Source organism: Wyeomyia smithii, chromosome 3 (assembly GCF_029784165.1).
Source record: "Wyeomyia smithii strain HCP4-BCI-WySm-NY-G18 chromosome 3, ASM2978416v1, whole genome shotgun sequence".
Classification (NCBI taxonomy): Eukaryota; Metazoa; Arthropoda; class Insecta; order Diptera; family Culicidae; genus Wyeomyia; species Wyeomyia smithii.
Genome location: NC_073696.1, coordinates 275418167 through 275435281, shown reverse-complemented (window position 1 = coordinate 275435281; position 17115 = coordinate 275418167). Strand labels below are relative to the sequence as shown.

Below are 17115 nucleotides of genomic sequence, written 5' to 3'. Positions count from 1 at the left end.
ATCTAACCCTTTTAAAGAAAGACGTTCATTATTCTTAACTCCTGAAGTCGACAGTCACTGATCCATTGACTAATCACCAGCCAGTTAATGAAGCATCCTACGTGAACATTCATGTTATCGCTTATGTAACACCGATTCTTTACTGAAATTCATCGATTCTGCCATCCCAATGCAACACCAAGGCATCGCATTTGATCGGTGTAATGTGGTGGTTATTGCCCCGAGAAGTTCCACACGCAATTTTCTGGGAATTCGCTCTTTACATGCTGTCAATAAAAATGGAAATATGGCAACCATATTTCTGTCGAACTGCTTACATTTTCCATCTACCACTTAATGATTCTAATACCAACAATTCTGGTACCAACTTTTCAGTTGGTTTGCCCTAAAATAGCTGAAATAGAGTAAACGCTATTGACCTATTTTCGAATAAATATATTTATCAATAGAGAAACCAAGCCTTAACCAGGGTGACCACCCAACCGGGAAAACCGGGAGAACCGGGAAAAAACCTGGAATTGTTTGGAACCGGGAAAAAAACCGGGAATTTCACTGAATATTACAAGCCGGGGTGAGATTGTCAGCTATCTCATGGCGATCACTAAAATTTCTTGAATAAGTTTTCTCGAAAACGACCATGAAAGACTGGTCTTCTGACCCGGAAGAGATGGCTGACAGATCACGGGCTGGATGACACAATCTCACCCCGGCTGCCAGTATATTCAACTCACTTCTCACAGTGCTTATATCAGTTTAGTTTTGCCTTTCTCCTAGAAAGGTATAGCAATCACTGGAAAAACCAAAGGTATAAAAGTGGTCCCAATGGCCGAATGTCATATACCACTCGACCCCTTTCGACGAACTGAGCATTTTCTGTATGTATGTGTGTATGTGTGTGTGTATGTGCAACTTTTTTTTCTCACTCACTTTTCTCAGAGATGGCTGGACCGATTTTCATTAAATTAATTGCAAATGAAAGGTCTAGTTGCGCCATAGGTTGCTATTGAATGTCATTGTAATCGGATTTTTAGTTTAGAGGTTATGTATCAAAATGTAAAAATCACGAAACATCAATATCTCAGAAGCCACACAACCGAATTCAATAAAACTGGTTTCAAATGATCGGGCTGTCTCCAGAACCCTTAACTATCAAATTTCGTTATGATTGAACATATGGTTCAAAAGTTATGAAAAGAAAAGTTATCCTGAGGTTGTTTGAACTCACTCATTTTTCTCAGAGATGGATGAACCGATTTTCACAAAATTGGTGTCAAATGAAAGGTCTAGTTGCCCCATAGATCGCTATTGAATTTCATTTCAATCGGATTGTAACTTCGTCCGTTGTTCATAAAAATGTTAAATCACATAAAGAAAGTAAACATATTGACTTTCTCCTAACGATCACTAGCTAATTAAAAGGTAGAAAAGTTATCCAAATGGCTGAATGTCATATACTACTCGACTTAGTTCGGTGAATCGAGCATTTTCTGCATGTATGCATGTATAGGTGTATATGTTTGTGTGTGGGTGTGTACGTGTGGATGTGCACCTTTTTTTTCGCACTCACTTTTCTCAGAGATGGTCTGGCCGATTCTTTCTATCTTGGTGTCAAATGAAGGGTCTATTTGCCGCTTAGGTTGCTATTGAATTTGTTTGTAATCGAACTTTTAGTTTTGACGCTGCGTCAGAATGTGAAAATCGCTATTATATCTCAGAAGCTATGAACATAGTTGAATTCAAATTAATGGGCTTTTAAACCCTTAAACAATGAATTTCATAATGTTTATACATGTGGTTTGAAAGTTATAGAAAGTAATGTAACCCGCAGACTGTTTAAAACTATAGCTACTATCAAAATATTGGCCTCAACATCATTTAAATTTGATATTGTACTATTTCAATGTTTGCGGCCTTGCTCAGGATTGAAGTTAAAATAAAAAGTCATTTCTATCATTTCACTTTTTGCCTTTCTCCTATTGCCTATCTCCTAGAAAGGTATAGCAATCACTGCAAAAACTAAAGGTATAAAAATGCTCAAAAGAGCCGAATGTCGTATATCACTCGGCTCAGTTTCTCAGAGATAGCTGAACTGATTTCAATAAAATTAATGAAAGGTCTAGTTGCCCTATAAGACCCTATTGAATTTTATTGTAATCTGATTTCTAGTTTAGAGGTTATGTATCAAAATGTGAAAATCACGAAACATCAATATCTCAGAAACTACACAACCGATTTCAAGAAAATTGGTTCCAAATTAACGGGCTACCTAAAAAATCCTTAACTTTTGAATTTGATGAAGATTGAACAGGTGGTTCAGAAGTTATGGAAAGAAACATGTTCTGTAGACTATTAAATCTCACTCATGTTTCTCAGAGATGGCTGGACCGATTTTCATAAAATCAGTGGCATATGGAACGTCTTATTGCCTCATAATACCCTATTGAATTTTTTGCAAACGGATTATTATTTTGCCTGTTATGTTTAAAAATGTGAAATCCAGCTATGAAAAGAAACATATTCCGAAGACTACTTGGACTCACTCACTTTCCTCAGAGATGGTTGAACCGATTTCCACAAAATTAATGTCAAATGAAAGGTTTAGTTGCCTCATAACACCCTATTGAATTTTATTTCATTATCTTAGAAACTACACAACCGATTTGAACAATATTGATATCAGATGGACGGGCTAGCTAAGGGTTAACTGATGAATTATGATTGAACACGTGGTTTCAAAGTTTGGCTGTCCTATACGTTCCCTTTTCATTTGATTGTAATCAAACTTAAGCAACCGTTATGTATTAAATTGTTAAAACAACGAAAGTCTATTATCTCACGACTTATTTGAACATAACTAGTGTCATACAAACGAGTCATCTCTCAAACTTACAAATAACAAACTTCATAACAATTTGATATGCTGTTTAACAGTTTTGGAAAGAAAAGAAATTCAAAGACTATTCAACACTATACCTGCTTTGATCAATAAATATGGCCTCAACATGATTTAAATATGGTATCGTACTATTTGAACGTTCCCGGTATCGCTCGTGATGAAATTGTTCGAAATTAAGAGTCATTTCTTTTATTTCGCTATTTCTCAAGCACTAACATTACGTCAAATTTCATATTTTATACTTCAATTACAACGTCAATATTTTAGAACCCAAAGAGTAAACATACCTTTATTGGATTTAAGCATTCAAGTAAATCTATTTTACAAATAATAAGTTTGAATGAGAAAGGCTGAGTCTGACCGCTAGGTGGATTAATTTAGGTTTTTATTCATCTTTCTCTTGGAAGCTAACTTGACCACGGTAAGCTCCCCGGAAGCAGCTGCCAAACGGCTCGAATTTTGCCTAGAGCAAATGGTTCACAAAGATAATCTCGCGGGAACTGTAGTTGACAGATTTCGCCAAGAATACTCACAACTGTTGAGTATGCATTCGACGGAGACATTGCTGACTTCCTACCGCCGTAGTGAAAAACGCCTTGATACTTTCTGTAGAGATCTGATAGCTGGTTTAGGCAAGAAACGTCCTAACTTGACCGTGTTTATTAAGGAGATTTTGATCCAGCGGTTGGTGTACGATGCAGTGCAGGATGCCGGTGGTGAAGACGAAATTGGTATCGCCAAGTCCTTAATCTATTACACTCGCGTTTCACATAGCCGATATGTTGAATTGTTGAAGACAAAGAAGAAGGAAAATTCAGATCAAGATGAAGAAGCCAGAAAGAAGAATGCCACGGCCCGTGCTCTTGAAGCTAATGTGTTTAAGTGTAATTCTTTTATATACATATATTGAATCTTAGGTGGTTGAGGTAAAAACGGTTCCTACAAACTTAATTTGGCCTAGGAGTCCCCGGTAATGAGTATTATATGCGTTGTTTATAAGTTTTAAAAATTCTACGCCCTTGCGAGCGGCCTTCCGGCAGTTACCCGGAACATTCGCCATGGCGGGCGAAAACATGCGTGCAGGCATGTTTTCAAGCTTTTTCTGTGTTTTTTATTAATTCCTCCTCCGTTTTCGCGACAAAATTGTTGGAATAGATCTTGCACTTCAAGTTTGCCCAGAAATTGTCGATGGGACGCAGCTGGGGGACGTTGGGCGGATTCGCCGACTTCGGTACCACATCGATATTTAGCCGCTCCATCTCCTCCAACGATCGCTTCGAGTAGTGGGCCAAATCTGGCCAGAACACCGTGTCTTCGCCCTTATGGTATTTCTTGATAAACGACGAAACTTCTGGCAGGCACTTCGTACTATAAATTTCCTCGTTCACGGCCAGCCCGGAGCAAAAGAAGAGCTACGTTGACATCCCTTTCTCGCTGATTGTCAACCACAGCCGCACGTTCTTGGGGAACTTGGTCTGTGAAATATACTTCACCTCGGTGCTCACTTTCTTCTACTAATCGTTGTCATCTAGGGTTAGATAGGTCTCGTCGCCAATAACCACTGCCACATCGCGATTTGCCGGGGAAATCGACATGACCATCTTAAACCGCTGTCGCTGCGTCATTGCCTGCAGCTCCGAGACTAGCACCAGTGGACGGGACTGCCGCTTCCTGACATATATGCCCATGTTTTCCGAAAACTTTTTCACTGTTTCACCGCATGCACCAACCTCCCGGCCAAGTGCACGCAGCGATTTAGCCACTTTTCCCTCGATCTTCCTCTTCAGCATCCTTTGAAGCTTCTTGTCGTTCAGGGTCGTTGGCCGCCCGGAACTGGGCTTTCTTTCGATGCTTTGATCGTTGTCCAATTGTTTCAAGATATTGTAGAGGCCGGAACGGGCATACCCGGCGTCTACAAAGTGCCGCATGATGTCCGTTTTTGACGGGGCGGGGTACCATTTTTTTTTACCGCAAACGTTATCCTTTTGGAAAAGATAACGTCCGTCACATTTTTCGAATTTCTGCAACAATATCTCTGGATTTTTATAAGCCTGAACACGCTTAAAAAGTGACTATATTAGAATGTAATTCGATAATGGGATGTAAATCGACAGTCACACTTTTTAAATCCTTAACTGTATGAAAAATGCAAAGTTCTGAAGTACAAATAACCGGGAAAATTATTTGAACAAACCGGGAAAAAAACCGGGAATTTAATTTCGAGTTTTGAGTGGCCACTCTGCTTAACGTTTGTTTTCAGTATAATGTGCACTTTCAATGAATATCTTATATTGTGTGTAAGCATTTTAAATTTAATTTTTGATCCATGATGCCATGATGAATTTATGATCGGTAGGCAAAATTTTGCCGGCAGCACTCCCCTGATGACAACCAAGAATATCGGACAGCAATATAGAGTCGCAATACCAAAATATCGATAATATCAAAGGCGCCAATATCGGTCAAAAATATCGATATTGTGGCGAGCGAATATCGATAATATCAAATATCGATAAAATATCAACAACCCTATTGTCAATTCTATGTTTTGTGCGTAACGACGAAAGTGAAGGAGAACCAAGAGAGCCGAGAACAGTAAATTTTGTCACATATCAGTAACATTTACTTGCAAAATCATCAAGGAACTGACAAATTGCTTACGATAAGGTAAAGGAGCGCAGTGTATTATTAAATACTCATTTATACTGTGTATTCAGTTTTCTGATCATGAAAATATCGCGGAATGTAGAATGCACCTTAACGTTGTTTATTTTTCCAGGTATGTACGGATAATGAACACAATGGAACCCGAAATACGGCCTCTTGTACAGGTCTACCCTTTCAACATTAAACACGAGTCAAGTTTTGACATAGACGATTCCGTTTCGGTCACATCCGACCAAAAACTGTTGCTTAATTCAGTCGAACCTATACATTGCCGTGGGGAAAGGTTGGTATTGTTTGGTCGAATGAGTTTGTCTTTTATTTACAAGGCATTCTATTTTAGCATTGAACCTCCACAGTTGCTAGCTGTTGAAGACAACCCAGATGGTGAGAAGTGTGCTCCATTCGTCCCCAAACGAAAGTTCAAATGCTCTGTTTGTGATAAAGAATTTACCCAACGCCATAGTCTTGTTTATCACGAAAGCGTTCACAGTGACGAACGGCACCAGTGCGATGTTTGTGGTAAAGTCTTCCTCCGGCTGAAGAGTTTGGAAACGCACAGCTTCATGCACACACAGGCCAACACCCACATATGCACCTCTTGTGGAAAAGGCTTTGCTAACAATGCTCGTCTGGTTCAGCATATGATGAGACATAATGGTAAGCGGAAACACAAGTGTGAACAGTGTCCAATGGCTTTCATCACCAACGTGGAACTAAAATTGCACACACGCATTCACACTGGCGAAGAGCCATTCAAGTGTGCTGTATGCGGCAAAGGATTCAAATCGTCCAGCTATCGGACCCAGCATATGCGAAATCACACAGGAGAAAAACCGTATGAGTGTTCTGTGTGTGATAAACGTTTCTACGCCAGTAGCGCACTGACGATTCACATGCGTAATCATACAGGGGATAGGCGCTACAAGTGTGAAATTTGTGGTAAAGCTTTCCTAGAGCCAAGTCACCTGACTGAGCATGTTCGCATGCATACTGGTGAGCGTCCTTTTAACTGTGATATATGTGGTAAAACCTTCGCCTATGCAAGCGGCCACAGACGTCACATGCTTCGGCATGCCGGAAAGCGCTCCTTCAAATGCGACGAGTGTGGCAAAGAGTTCAGTTCCACCAGCTATCTGGCTATTCATGTGAAGCTGCACAATGACGAACGATCTTTTATATGTGACATATGCGGTAAAGGATTCACCGGAACCGCTCATCTGACCCAGCATAAACGAGTTCATATTTTGGAACGGGCGCATAAATGTGACTTCTGCGACAAGGCATTTGTCAGTCCTACTGACCTGGGAAAGCACGTACGCACGCACACGGGTGAGCCGGCGTTACGACCCTACCAATGCGAAGTCTGTTTCAAATCGTACGCTTCGAGCTGGTTGGTGTCACAGCATATGCGTAGCCATACTGGCGAAAGACCGTTCAAGTGCGATATGTGTGGTAAAGAATTTCTTCGCAATTATCACCTCAAACAGCACCGGCGCGTCCACACCGACGATCGGCCCTTCGAGTGTGACATTTGCAAGAAAGGATTTTTCGACAACACCGAACTCAAGTTCCACAGGCGGTCGCACACGGGTGAAAAACCACACCGCTGCGAGCTGTGCGACAGAGCCTTCACCCGTCCGAGTGAACTGAACGTGCACAAGCGTGTTCACGCTAACGGGCCGTTACATAAGTGCGGAGCCTGCGGGAAGGAATTCGTACAGATAAAAGCTTACAACAGACATCAGAAGATACACAAAGTTGACGCCATAAAGGATGCAGAGCGAGACGAGATAACACTTGACGAGTCGCAGGATCCCTAGCGACGGTTGCTAAGTTGGTAGAGTAAGGAATTGATTGACAAAGAGACATAAGCGATAAAAGTTGATTTGTTTAGGTTATGTTTCACTTCAATAAAACTGTTGAAATTAACTTTTTGCTGTTTTACACTGAATACATACATGTCGAAAGAATTAATCCTCGGTTTACTAGACGATGTGTCGTGACTTTTTGCCGATGATGAAATAGTTGACAAAAAGTCGTTAATAACTAGGTAGCTTTTCTCTTTGATTTTAAACTTCAAAAAGAGGACGAGTTCGAGCAATTGGAATCGACCCGGGAAACAGAAGAAGTTTTCGAGTTATTTTTGTCAGCTGGTCATTTAGCAGGGTGGCATGTTGTGAACCAATAGTTTTTCAAGACGTTTATTGTTTTGAAAAAGAGTTGAAATTTTTTTCTGTATGCTCTGTATGCTCAGCAGAATATAGCCGTTCTAAAGATTCTAATATAATATTAATTTTCTCTTTGTGAACAGTATTGATGTTCAATAAATTATGCAGGCCAGGTGATGATTAAACATAGCTTTCATCGTGCGAAAGATGGAAGATAACACTGGGTCAAATGCAATTATACCATCAATTTATTAATACACAATCGCAATAAATTTAGAATTGCACGGATATGTTTTTAAGTTGCATACATCTACTTGTAAATAATGATTAGTGAACAAAATATAACCGGTATAAAAAATTCTCATGCTACTACAAGCTACACTAACTACAATACAATACAGTTTACATTGTATCTCTACATTCTAACAAAAAAATGCTTACCCTAATCCTCGTCGTCACAGACCAGCTCGACGGTGAGTCCGCAATTTCCTTGCGTTTTGGCCTTCAAAAATATCAGCTCCTGTTGCTGAGTAGCAATAGCTAGATAGTGCTTTCGGCACAGATACCGCGATGGCTGCGGTACGGCAACTCCGGTCATCTGAACAACCGGTACTGTCAACCGGAAGCTGCCGGAATGTACGAAGCCCTCCATTTCGCGGTAGTTATAAATCTGTACAGTCTGACGTGATTCCAGAAAGGCCAATATGGTTTCATCTCGCAGCTCCAGTGCGGTCAGGTGGGACGGGCGATGGCACGGAAGAATCTGATAGAGCTGCCCGAGTTGGATGTTGGTATATATCTGAAACCAAACTGAAGGTCATGTTTGTTGTCCAAGAGAGGGTAAGCTGAACTTACTTTTATGGCATCATGGTTACCTCGAACAATGGTATCCACCATGGTGGAGACTGCCACTAGATGTTGCTTGTTATTGACTTTTCCAACTCGAAAGCCGATTATGTCACCGTTAAGTTTCGTGGGAAAATTGTGATTTATAATAGTAAAGATGCCACCCAGTGGCATTTCTTTGGAAACAGTAGCTTCCACTAGCGTGGAGGCTTCTACAAGGGAATCTTTTAGCGACAGGTTAGCGGGGTTCAATTTGTCAATGGTAACGATTGTACCGTTGATTTGTTTGACCTGCGGTTGCGCTGTTCGCACGCCCGGTCTAATGTTATCAGTGAACGTTACCGCTTGGACGGCTGGTGTGCGAAAATGATCGTATGTGTAGTTCCTGTGCAGACGATCATACATAGCTTGGGTAGCGAACAGACCCATTTCCACGGTTTCATTACTGTTTCGCTTAGTTCGAACCACCTCTTCGGTATTGTTGACATTTGTTAGTAACACCAACAGATGACCATCGCTCAAAGCTAATCCTAATCCTATATTACTTGGAACGAATCTGTATCCAACCTGACTCGTTGGAAGTTCCCACTGTTCGATAAAGCTTCCATCGATTCTGAATTCGATGACAGCATTTTCATTCAGCGCAAAAAAACTATCGTGCTTTTCTGCCATTGAACTGAGTGCCGAGAAAGGTTCGTTGGTGTGCCACATGAGTTGGAGTTGTATGCCGGTAAACAGCCATACATTTACTCCTGAAACATTGCATTGGCAGTATCCTCCAGAAGATCTAGTCAAAAGAAAGACTGCTCGATCGTTATCGATTACAGTTTCCCACTGCTCAACAACTCCGGTGTGTGCCACTAGCAGGGGGGCGAACACCTTTTCAATGGCGTCCCATTGGTACAAATGTGTTTCACAATCGCTATTTACTGCTAAGAAATGGTACCCGAGATGATCGAAAAAGTGGAACGACTTTATTTGTTGCGGTAAACTGATCACTTGACGTTGGGTGAAATACTTGAAGGAGTATGATCGGTTTTGTGATTTGCCTACCAAATCTTGCGTTGACTTGCACAGGGTGCGAAACTGCGACCGATACTCATGCAGTCGTTCATTGTTAGCCTGTTCTGTAACTTCGATTTGCTGAACTAATTCTCGTATGTTTACCCCGTTGATCATTCCGTTGCCATCAACGCGGCCGCCTTCGACACGGAAGTCCTCGGTGCTTACCTTGCCTTCGATCACTTGATGATCGCGACCGGCAGTCCAAAGGCTGTCCTGATACCACCGATCGAAATCCACCCCGGAAATCATGTCTCGCGTTTCGAGATTATCAACGATCAGATGATGAAAATGAACGGGAGATTCGATTACCATATTTGGGCCTATCAGGATAGGATCGAAAGGATTGCCGTTGATGGTCGACGGCAGAGTCAGCGATTTGAGCACTCGGATCGAGTTGAAGATGGTTGGAATTCGGATGTGCTGAGTTCCGTATGTCTGCGAAATAATTAAATGATTAGAAGCTAAAGGACGTATAATAAGCCACGAAATGATTACCATAACGGTGTTTGCTCTTTCATGGGGAAAGTAGTACCCGTTGACTGTTCCGTCAACATCCAGCGGTTGAGTGATCGTCATTTCGTCGATGTAGAGGGTAGTATTCAATACCTGATCAGTGTGCAGTGTGATAATTTGGTCCATGGGCAACTCGTTGATGGTCTGTACATCGAGGTGCTCAGTTTGGAATGTTCCTGGAGCAAAAATTACTTTCCCTGCGAGAGGAAAAAATCACTTATCTCCCGTAGTAAATAGCAAACTACCCAAGAAATTTACCAAATATTTCTAAATCCTCATTGATCATCACCGACGTTTCAGGCAATCGATCTGGATTCAATCCGTCTATGCTTGGTGCAAGCATATCGCCTTCCACTATAAGCGTTTCGATGTCCACCGGCGCATCAAACACAACCCCAGCTGACAGCTCCACTGGAGCCTCTTCGTTAATACGTACAATATCATGCTGCAGTTGAGAGATGTCCACCCCATTGTAGGTATGTATTGTGAGTCCATGCTCGAAAGTAACCTCATCGCTAAACACAATAGGACCGGTAAAGTTATAATCCTGATCTTTTCGAATCAACGAAGCCAGGTGAAGGTCCAGATTCGGAATATCATTAAATCCTTCTTTAATATGTAGCGAGTCAATGGTGGTAACATTCAAAATCAAGTCCCCCTTAATCACGTGAACGTCGCGAGACGCGTCATACTGATAACGATCTACCAACTTCTGAATCGGTTCACCATTAAAACTATCCTCAATCAGCAAATGGTCAACAAACAACCGACCGTGAATTGTTAAATCTCCCGGTATGTGGACGGTTTGATTCTTCAGTATCAACTCATCAATACCGATGTCATTTATTCGATCCGTATCGAAATTACCATTGACGTGAAATCCATTTCGAAATATTATAGGTTCGTAAAACTCCACAACCTCATCGGATTTTAGTGCTAAATCTTTAACAAATTCGTCAAACTCGACACCGTTGATCAATCCGTCAACCGTTAGATTGCCACGGATATACAATGGATCCAAGAAGTGAACGGTCCCTCGTATGTAGTTTGGTCGATTCAACCAAATCACTTTCTGCAGCAGCTCATCAAAATCGATATCGTTTAGCATTTTCACCTGCAGATCCCCACCCACGTAGAGATTTTCGACCTGAAGTTTGCCCATTAACAATTGATTTTTCACATCGGCTATCTGATCCTCTATGGTTCTAAGCTGACTGAGGTCATTCCCGTTAGCAAACAAAACTTCGGCCGTCTTCTTAACAATTAACTTATCAACGTACACCGGGGCATCGATTTCCTGCGATCGCGTCAAACTGAATCGCAAACTGTCGAAAGTTGGCAAATGAACATCGCTGATCGTCTTGCTTGGGCCATCAATCGAAGATGAGATGAGATGCAGACTATCAACGCTCAAACTATTCACGGTAACATCTCCAGCCACAATTAGCTCCTCTTGATCTATTTTCAAATATCCGCTCTTAGTGCTCAACTGCTTCTCGATTCGCAACTCGTTCACCTCAATATCGGGACCAGTATCTCCGGGGGGAATCTCGAATATCAGGGTAGCTTCAGTGTATTGATCACCGTACAGCTTTATCGAGTTCATATCTAGCTCGGTGACATTCAACCCATCGATAAGACCACCCAGCGTTAATCGATCTATAGAAACGTTACCCTTAATCTCCTTAACATCCAGGGTTTGCTCCGTACTGCGTGTAAGGAATTCTTCTAGTTTAATGTCATTTACCAGCCCGGACTCGATGGTAACACGATCATGGAACTCTACCGATTTGAAACGCTTTTGACCGAGAATTTCCACCGTCCGTTCTGTATCGTAGACAACATCCCCAAGCAATGCATCAACATTGGCTCCATTCAACGTGTCACGGATTATCACCGGACCGTCAACGTGTAACTCTCCAAAATGACATGCCGCTTTGATAATTTTTGCCTGCAGCAATGTCGGATTATTGAGCAGTTGATCGATTTCTTCTCCATGAATAGCTCCGTGTACTTCCAACTTCTCGGTAACGTGTAGTTCCTCAAATGTTACGTTTCCTGGTATGTGTTGATCGTCGTGCAGAGTGATGATATCCTTCAGATCAATTCCATTCACTGTTTCAGCAACGTCCAAAGTATTGGCAACTAAAAAAGAACAAGAAAGAAAATAGTTGAAATGTAGCAGTCGTAGCAGAACTCGGCTGGACATCACTCACAGGCTGTACTCATAAATCGCTTATGCCCGGTAATGACCGATGTCTTGGGTCCATTTGACAATAAAAAGTCATCAGGGAAAGCTAATCCATTCAAATGACTAACGGTTATGTTAGGATGCTCCAGAATTAGGTCACCTTCGACCCGCAGCTCGGTTATTCGTTTCGGACGGTTTTTCAGCACAATTCGTTCGACGAAATCATCCCACGGGACACCGTTAAAGTTACGAATGTTCAAGCTACCATTCAGTATCAATTTTTCCACCTTCAACACATCATTCGGTGTAAAGCTTTCCTCTCGAAGTTGTCCCACATCTAGCTTTCCTCCGTTTATTGAATCATGGACTATAACATCATCCGACACTTCTAGACTTTCGAACTTCAGTTCATTCCAGCTTCGACCATTGCCACCAAAGTGCACCACGGACTCACTCAAATCAATCCCGTTTACTGTGCCACCGTTGGGCAAAACAACGTCACCCACCACAACCGTATCTTCGAAGATTATCTTACTATTCAACTCAATCTTGTTTCCAGTATTGAAAACCAATTCACTTGCCGGGTGTCCATTAAAGTTTTTAAAATTCAAATGCCGCACATCAAGATACTGCACGCGTAATTCCTTGATTGGTTGCTCACTTGCCCGCGTAGCACGAGTCGTAGGCGATTCTTTCTCCAGTCGCTGAACGTACAGGTCATCGGTTACCAACGATCCATGAACTTCCACGTGTCCTTTCACCCGCAACGGTTGCTCCAGTTCCAACGTGAAACTATCGTTGTGTTTCCTTACCGCATAAGCAAGCTCCTGTTCCAAGCGTAACAGATGTGCTTCCTCGTACTCCATTTCTTGTATCAAAGCTGGAATGTCAACTAATGAATCTTCATAGGTCCAAGGTACATCTCCGATGTAGATCGTATCGTTCGGCCAACGTACATCCGGATCCATATACACTACATCTGCGTGGAGACTTTGCATCGTGTAATTTTCCAACAGCATCTGTGACTGGACAGTCGTTCCAGCCTGCGAAATCAATTCAAGTGCCTGTCTAATCACAATATCCTGGTACTGAAGAATTTTAGTGAAAGCATCAACCGTGTCGTGAATTTCCTTAACCTTTTGATTAATTGGATGTTCCGACGAGAGTAATCCTATTTGTATGTTGAACAAGCTGGAATGTGCCCGATGGCGAGGCACGATCATCAACATTTGCTTCTCCCGTTGGACAATTGCCGAACCGACGATGCCTTTCGGTCTGTGCAAATCGAGCAAACAGGAAACCTCATTACTTATCAACTCTTCCTCTACGTAACAGGGAATGTTGCTTCGGATGTCGAACGATTCCCCATTCCAAACCAAAACATCCAAACGTTGTATTTCGTGCGTGGAAAAAGCTATTCTATGTTGCACCAGTAATATTAGATCGTCGCGGTAAGTCATGGTTGGTATCTCTAGGTATGACTCTACCGTTTCCAACGCTTCGGTTGGGATGTTTTGCGAAGTAAAGTTTCCGTTTGCGTAGCGCAGTATTTGTGGTGATTTACCGCCGATGGCAATGTACGCATAGCGCCCCACTTGGAAAGCACCAACGGAATTGATTTTCTCTGAAGTAAAATTAGCTAAAAGAGTAAACTTTCCGCGATACTCCTTTCCCGCTTCCAGTGTGTAAATCAAGGCTGTATCATTCTGAGGGAAGGCCACTAAAAACTCGCTGCCCACGTTCACAACACCCACGGTAGGACACGGAAAGTTCAAAACCAGCTTCTGCATCAACCAAAATTGTTGACGTTCAAAGTTAAACTCATACAACGTCGCCGAGATTGAACGTTCCTTGTTGGGATGCGTCCCCACCAGAAGGATCATATCGATATCTTTGTAGTGAAAACGCTTGATCAGAGTTGTCATTTTGTGCAACGGCCATCGCCATTCTTCTTTGAGGGCAAAATTACTTTTCTCCCTCATCGTGTACCATACCAGCGACATTTCGGTTGCCACAATCAAACCACTTACAGCAGCATCCGCCGCACTGTCCCACACGGTGATAATTTCGAATGCGGAAGGTACCGTTTCCATCGGAATTTCTTGCTGCAGCGAGAACACACCCATCTTTTCATGCAAGATTATTATACTGCTGTTACTTATTCCAACGATTAGGTGCTGATCTTTGTTTTTGTGCTCCATTGTTTTCCACGAGAATACACCATTTCCGAAGGTAAAATTCGCATCCTCTCGAATCGATTTTATTAACAGCGTATCTCGGGTGTAGTTGGTTATCACCAGTGGTTCGGACACCGAGGCCAAAGTTTGAATGAAGCTAGGCGCGATAATCTCTTTGTCGATCGCTTCGTGGAATGCATTCAAAAATTCACTATCACGTATGTGCTGTATTGATTCGTCGTCCTGACCTTTATCCTGAAGTATTTGATCACGTATTCGTTGCACCACATCTTCCTTCTGGTCCTTGGAAGAAGGCAGCGGATCGGCAGTTGTGATTGCTTCCGGTTTCGCAGTTGTAGCAGACGACGCAATTTCCAGGGCTAAACTTTTCGCCGAACTTGCACTGTCGCTGGCGATTTTTTTTACTGTTGTCTTATTTTTCGCTATAGTTCCAGCGGGTTGAATGACTGGTCCCGGTTCTCCGGAGGAATTTTTCGGAAACTCGATCGAAGGCTAAAAGTAAACACGTGGTTTGTTAACTGTTCGATGATACGATTAAGGTGATAATATACCTTGAATACTGAAATTACAAACAGTTCCAGTACTAAAATGTGTATTCTTTTCATTGTGAGATCATACCTTGTGATAAAAACTAGAAAGTCGAAACTAACAATAGTATTTTGTGTTGTAAAAAATGAAAAACAGAAAGAGTTTGTTCTGATGATAACGATGATAAACACTGAATTCGAACCAGAGATGCCAGATGTTTTTGAAAAATGTCTGCAACTGCTTGAAAAACCAGAAAAATCTTCTCGAAACCTGGAAAAAATTTGCTCGTGATTCGAAAAAATTTCGCTCGCGTAGGCAAAAGTCTGCAAAAACACATTTTGAGAAAGTCTGCGCAAATGTGAAAATCTGAATTAATAAAAATCTGCACATCTGGCATCCCTGATTCAAACAACGCTTTTCAGAGATGCCAAAATGTATTTTAAGAAAATCCAAATGCTTGAAAACTGAGCAATTGTCCCATATTGAACGTACTCGCATTACAGTCCCACTGCATAGTGGTACAAACTGAGAACATATAATCTTGCACCAGATTAGGAACCATTTAAATATTACATAACGCAGAATTTGGCAGTTTTCAATACCCACCCACCCCCACGTAACGCAATTTTTCATGTTTTACACACGCAAAGTAACGCTTCGCTGAATACCCCCCACCCCTGAGCGCGTTATATATTATATGAATGATCCCTTAGTGTATATCGGATAATTTTAAACATATCCAGCTTTTTACGCACCATAATGGCGGGTGCTATAATGCGCGTTCGTAATTTGTGAACCTCTCTGCTTACGTCAGATTCGTGTTTTCTGCAGTTTTGGCCACGCTCATCAAAATGAATTCAAAAATGTTTAGAAACCAATTCATTTCCCTAAAAAGTGGAACAACACAAAAAATGAGTAACTTTGCTGTTATTCAAAATTGTGTAGCTCCAGCAAGAGCAAAAACTGTGTAATTGTTATTCAGTCTAATGTTAAAATTTAACTCACTTTTTGTGTTAAAAGTTTCCATATATTGAATCCAAAAGAATTCAGTTTCAGAATTGAAACATACACAGTTCGAGAATTCAAAACAACACAGTACTAGAATCAAAAACTACGCAATCTTAGAATTTAAAACTATTCACTTTTTGAGTTCAAAATATATTTTTTTAATTTAAATTACTCATTTTCTTCACTCAAGAGTACTCACTTTTTAGAATTCAAAATTGAATATTTTCAGAATTAAAACCTGCGCCGTGTCAGAATTTTGAACTATTAAAAAGAAAACTACTTCTGATTTTTGCTGATTTCTTGAGTTCCAATGATGTTTTATTGAACCTGAAAGTCACCCGTAACTGAATTTCTTTACGTTCAGTTTTAAATCAATAATCCAACCAATTTAAACATCGTTACGAATGCGATAACAGCGTGAAGAGAATAGTAACACCGGTTACAATAAGATGGAGTCACAACGTTTTGTCTCATGTACAAACACTTGGTATTTTACCTTCCGAGTAGTATTTTTATTATAAAAGTTTTATTAAATGAAAATTTGAAAAAAAATTAAAAATAAGAAAAGAAAAATCGGTTTTAATAATAACGAGTTACGGCAACGTGCTCTGGATATTTCAATGAACGTTTGGACCAATCTGTTCACTGATGTGCGTTGGCTATGCGAAATAGTTTTGTATACCGTACAAGCCAGAAAATCGTGAAACATTTCTAAATTTGTTGGTTTCGTAGCATTTGAAAAAAATGTCCAGAGCCTGAACGGAATTTTGAGATTCCGCTATTACTTTCCTATCGGAAATAATGGCGTATTTCCCCTTTTTCATTTGGCTTGCAGCACACACCATATGAAGAGAGCAATTTGTTTCTGGGGACAACGTGTATGTCTCCAAACATGTCTGCAAAAAAACGAAAATAATCAAGATAGACATGCATGAGAATAATGAGAAGCACTTACCCCAATCCATCGTACTAAATCTGATGCCACATGCTCCTCATTAATTGTTGATATCCCAGCCTGTAGCAAACGCATTATTT

The 17115-nt window shown here is 41.2% G+C and overlaps 2 protein-coding genes across 2 annotated transcripts; one reads left to right on the top strand and one right to left on the bottom strand.

Moving 5' to 3' along the window:
• Positions 1–5411: 5411 nt before the first annotated feature.
• LOC129729610 (zinc finger protein OZF-like) lies at positions 5412–7492 on the top strand. The gene is made up of 3 exons (XM_055688325.1): positions 5412–5563; positions 5676–5846; positions 5904–7492. The coding sequence occupies exons 2-3, from the start codon at positions 5689–5691 to the stop codon at positions 7381–7383; spliced, it is 1638 nt and encodes a 545-aa protein (XP_055544300.1). The 5' UTR covers positions 5412–5563; positions 5676–5688; the 3' UTR covers positions 7384–7492.
• Positions 7493–8027: 535 nt separating this feature from the next.
• LOC129729603 (uncharacterized) lies at positions 8028–15253 on the bottom strand. The gene is made up of 6 exons (XM_055688302.1): positions 15096–15253; positions 12372–15036; positions 10414–12300; positions 10138–10352; positions 8587–10077; positions 8028–8530 (listed from the first exon to the last, which is right to left on the bottom strand). Exons 1-6 carry the CDS (start codon positions 15147–15149, stop codon positions 8174–8176), a joined length of 6669 nt encoding a protein of 2222 aa, XP_055544277.1. The 5' UTR covers positions 15150–15253; the 3' UTR covers positions 8028–8173.
• Between the last annotated feature and the right edge of the window lie 1862 nt (positions 15254–17115).

Coding starts and splice junctions, on each gene's coding strand:
- LOC129729610 (XM_055688325.1), top strand. CDS start 5,689: ATGAACACAATGGAACCCGAAATACGGCCTCTTGTACAGGTCTACCCT. Junction 5,847..5,903: donor ATACATTGCCGTGGGGAAAG/GTTGGTATTGTT, acceptor ATTCTATTTTAG/CATTGAACCTCCACAGTTGC.
- LOC129729603 (XM_055688302.1), bottom strand. CDS start 15,149: ATGAAAAGAATACACATTTTAGTACTGGAACTGTTTGTAATTTCAGTA. Junction 10,353..10,413: donor TGAGGATTTAGAAATATTTG/GTAAATTTCTTG, acceptor TTCCTCTCGCAG/GGAAAGTAATTTTTGCTCCA. Junction 8,531..8,586: donor GTAACCATGATGCCATAAAA/GTAAGTTCAGCT, acceptor GTTTGGTTTCAG/ATATATACCAACATCCAACT.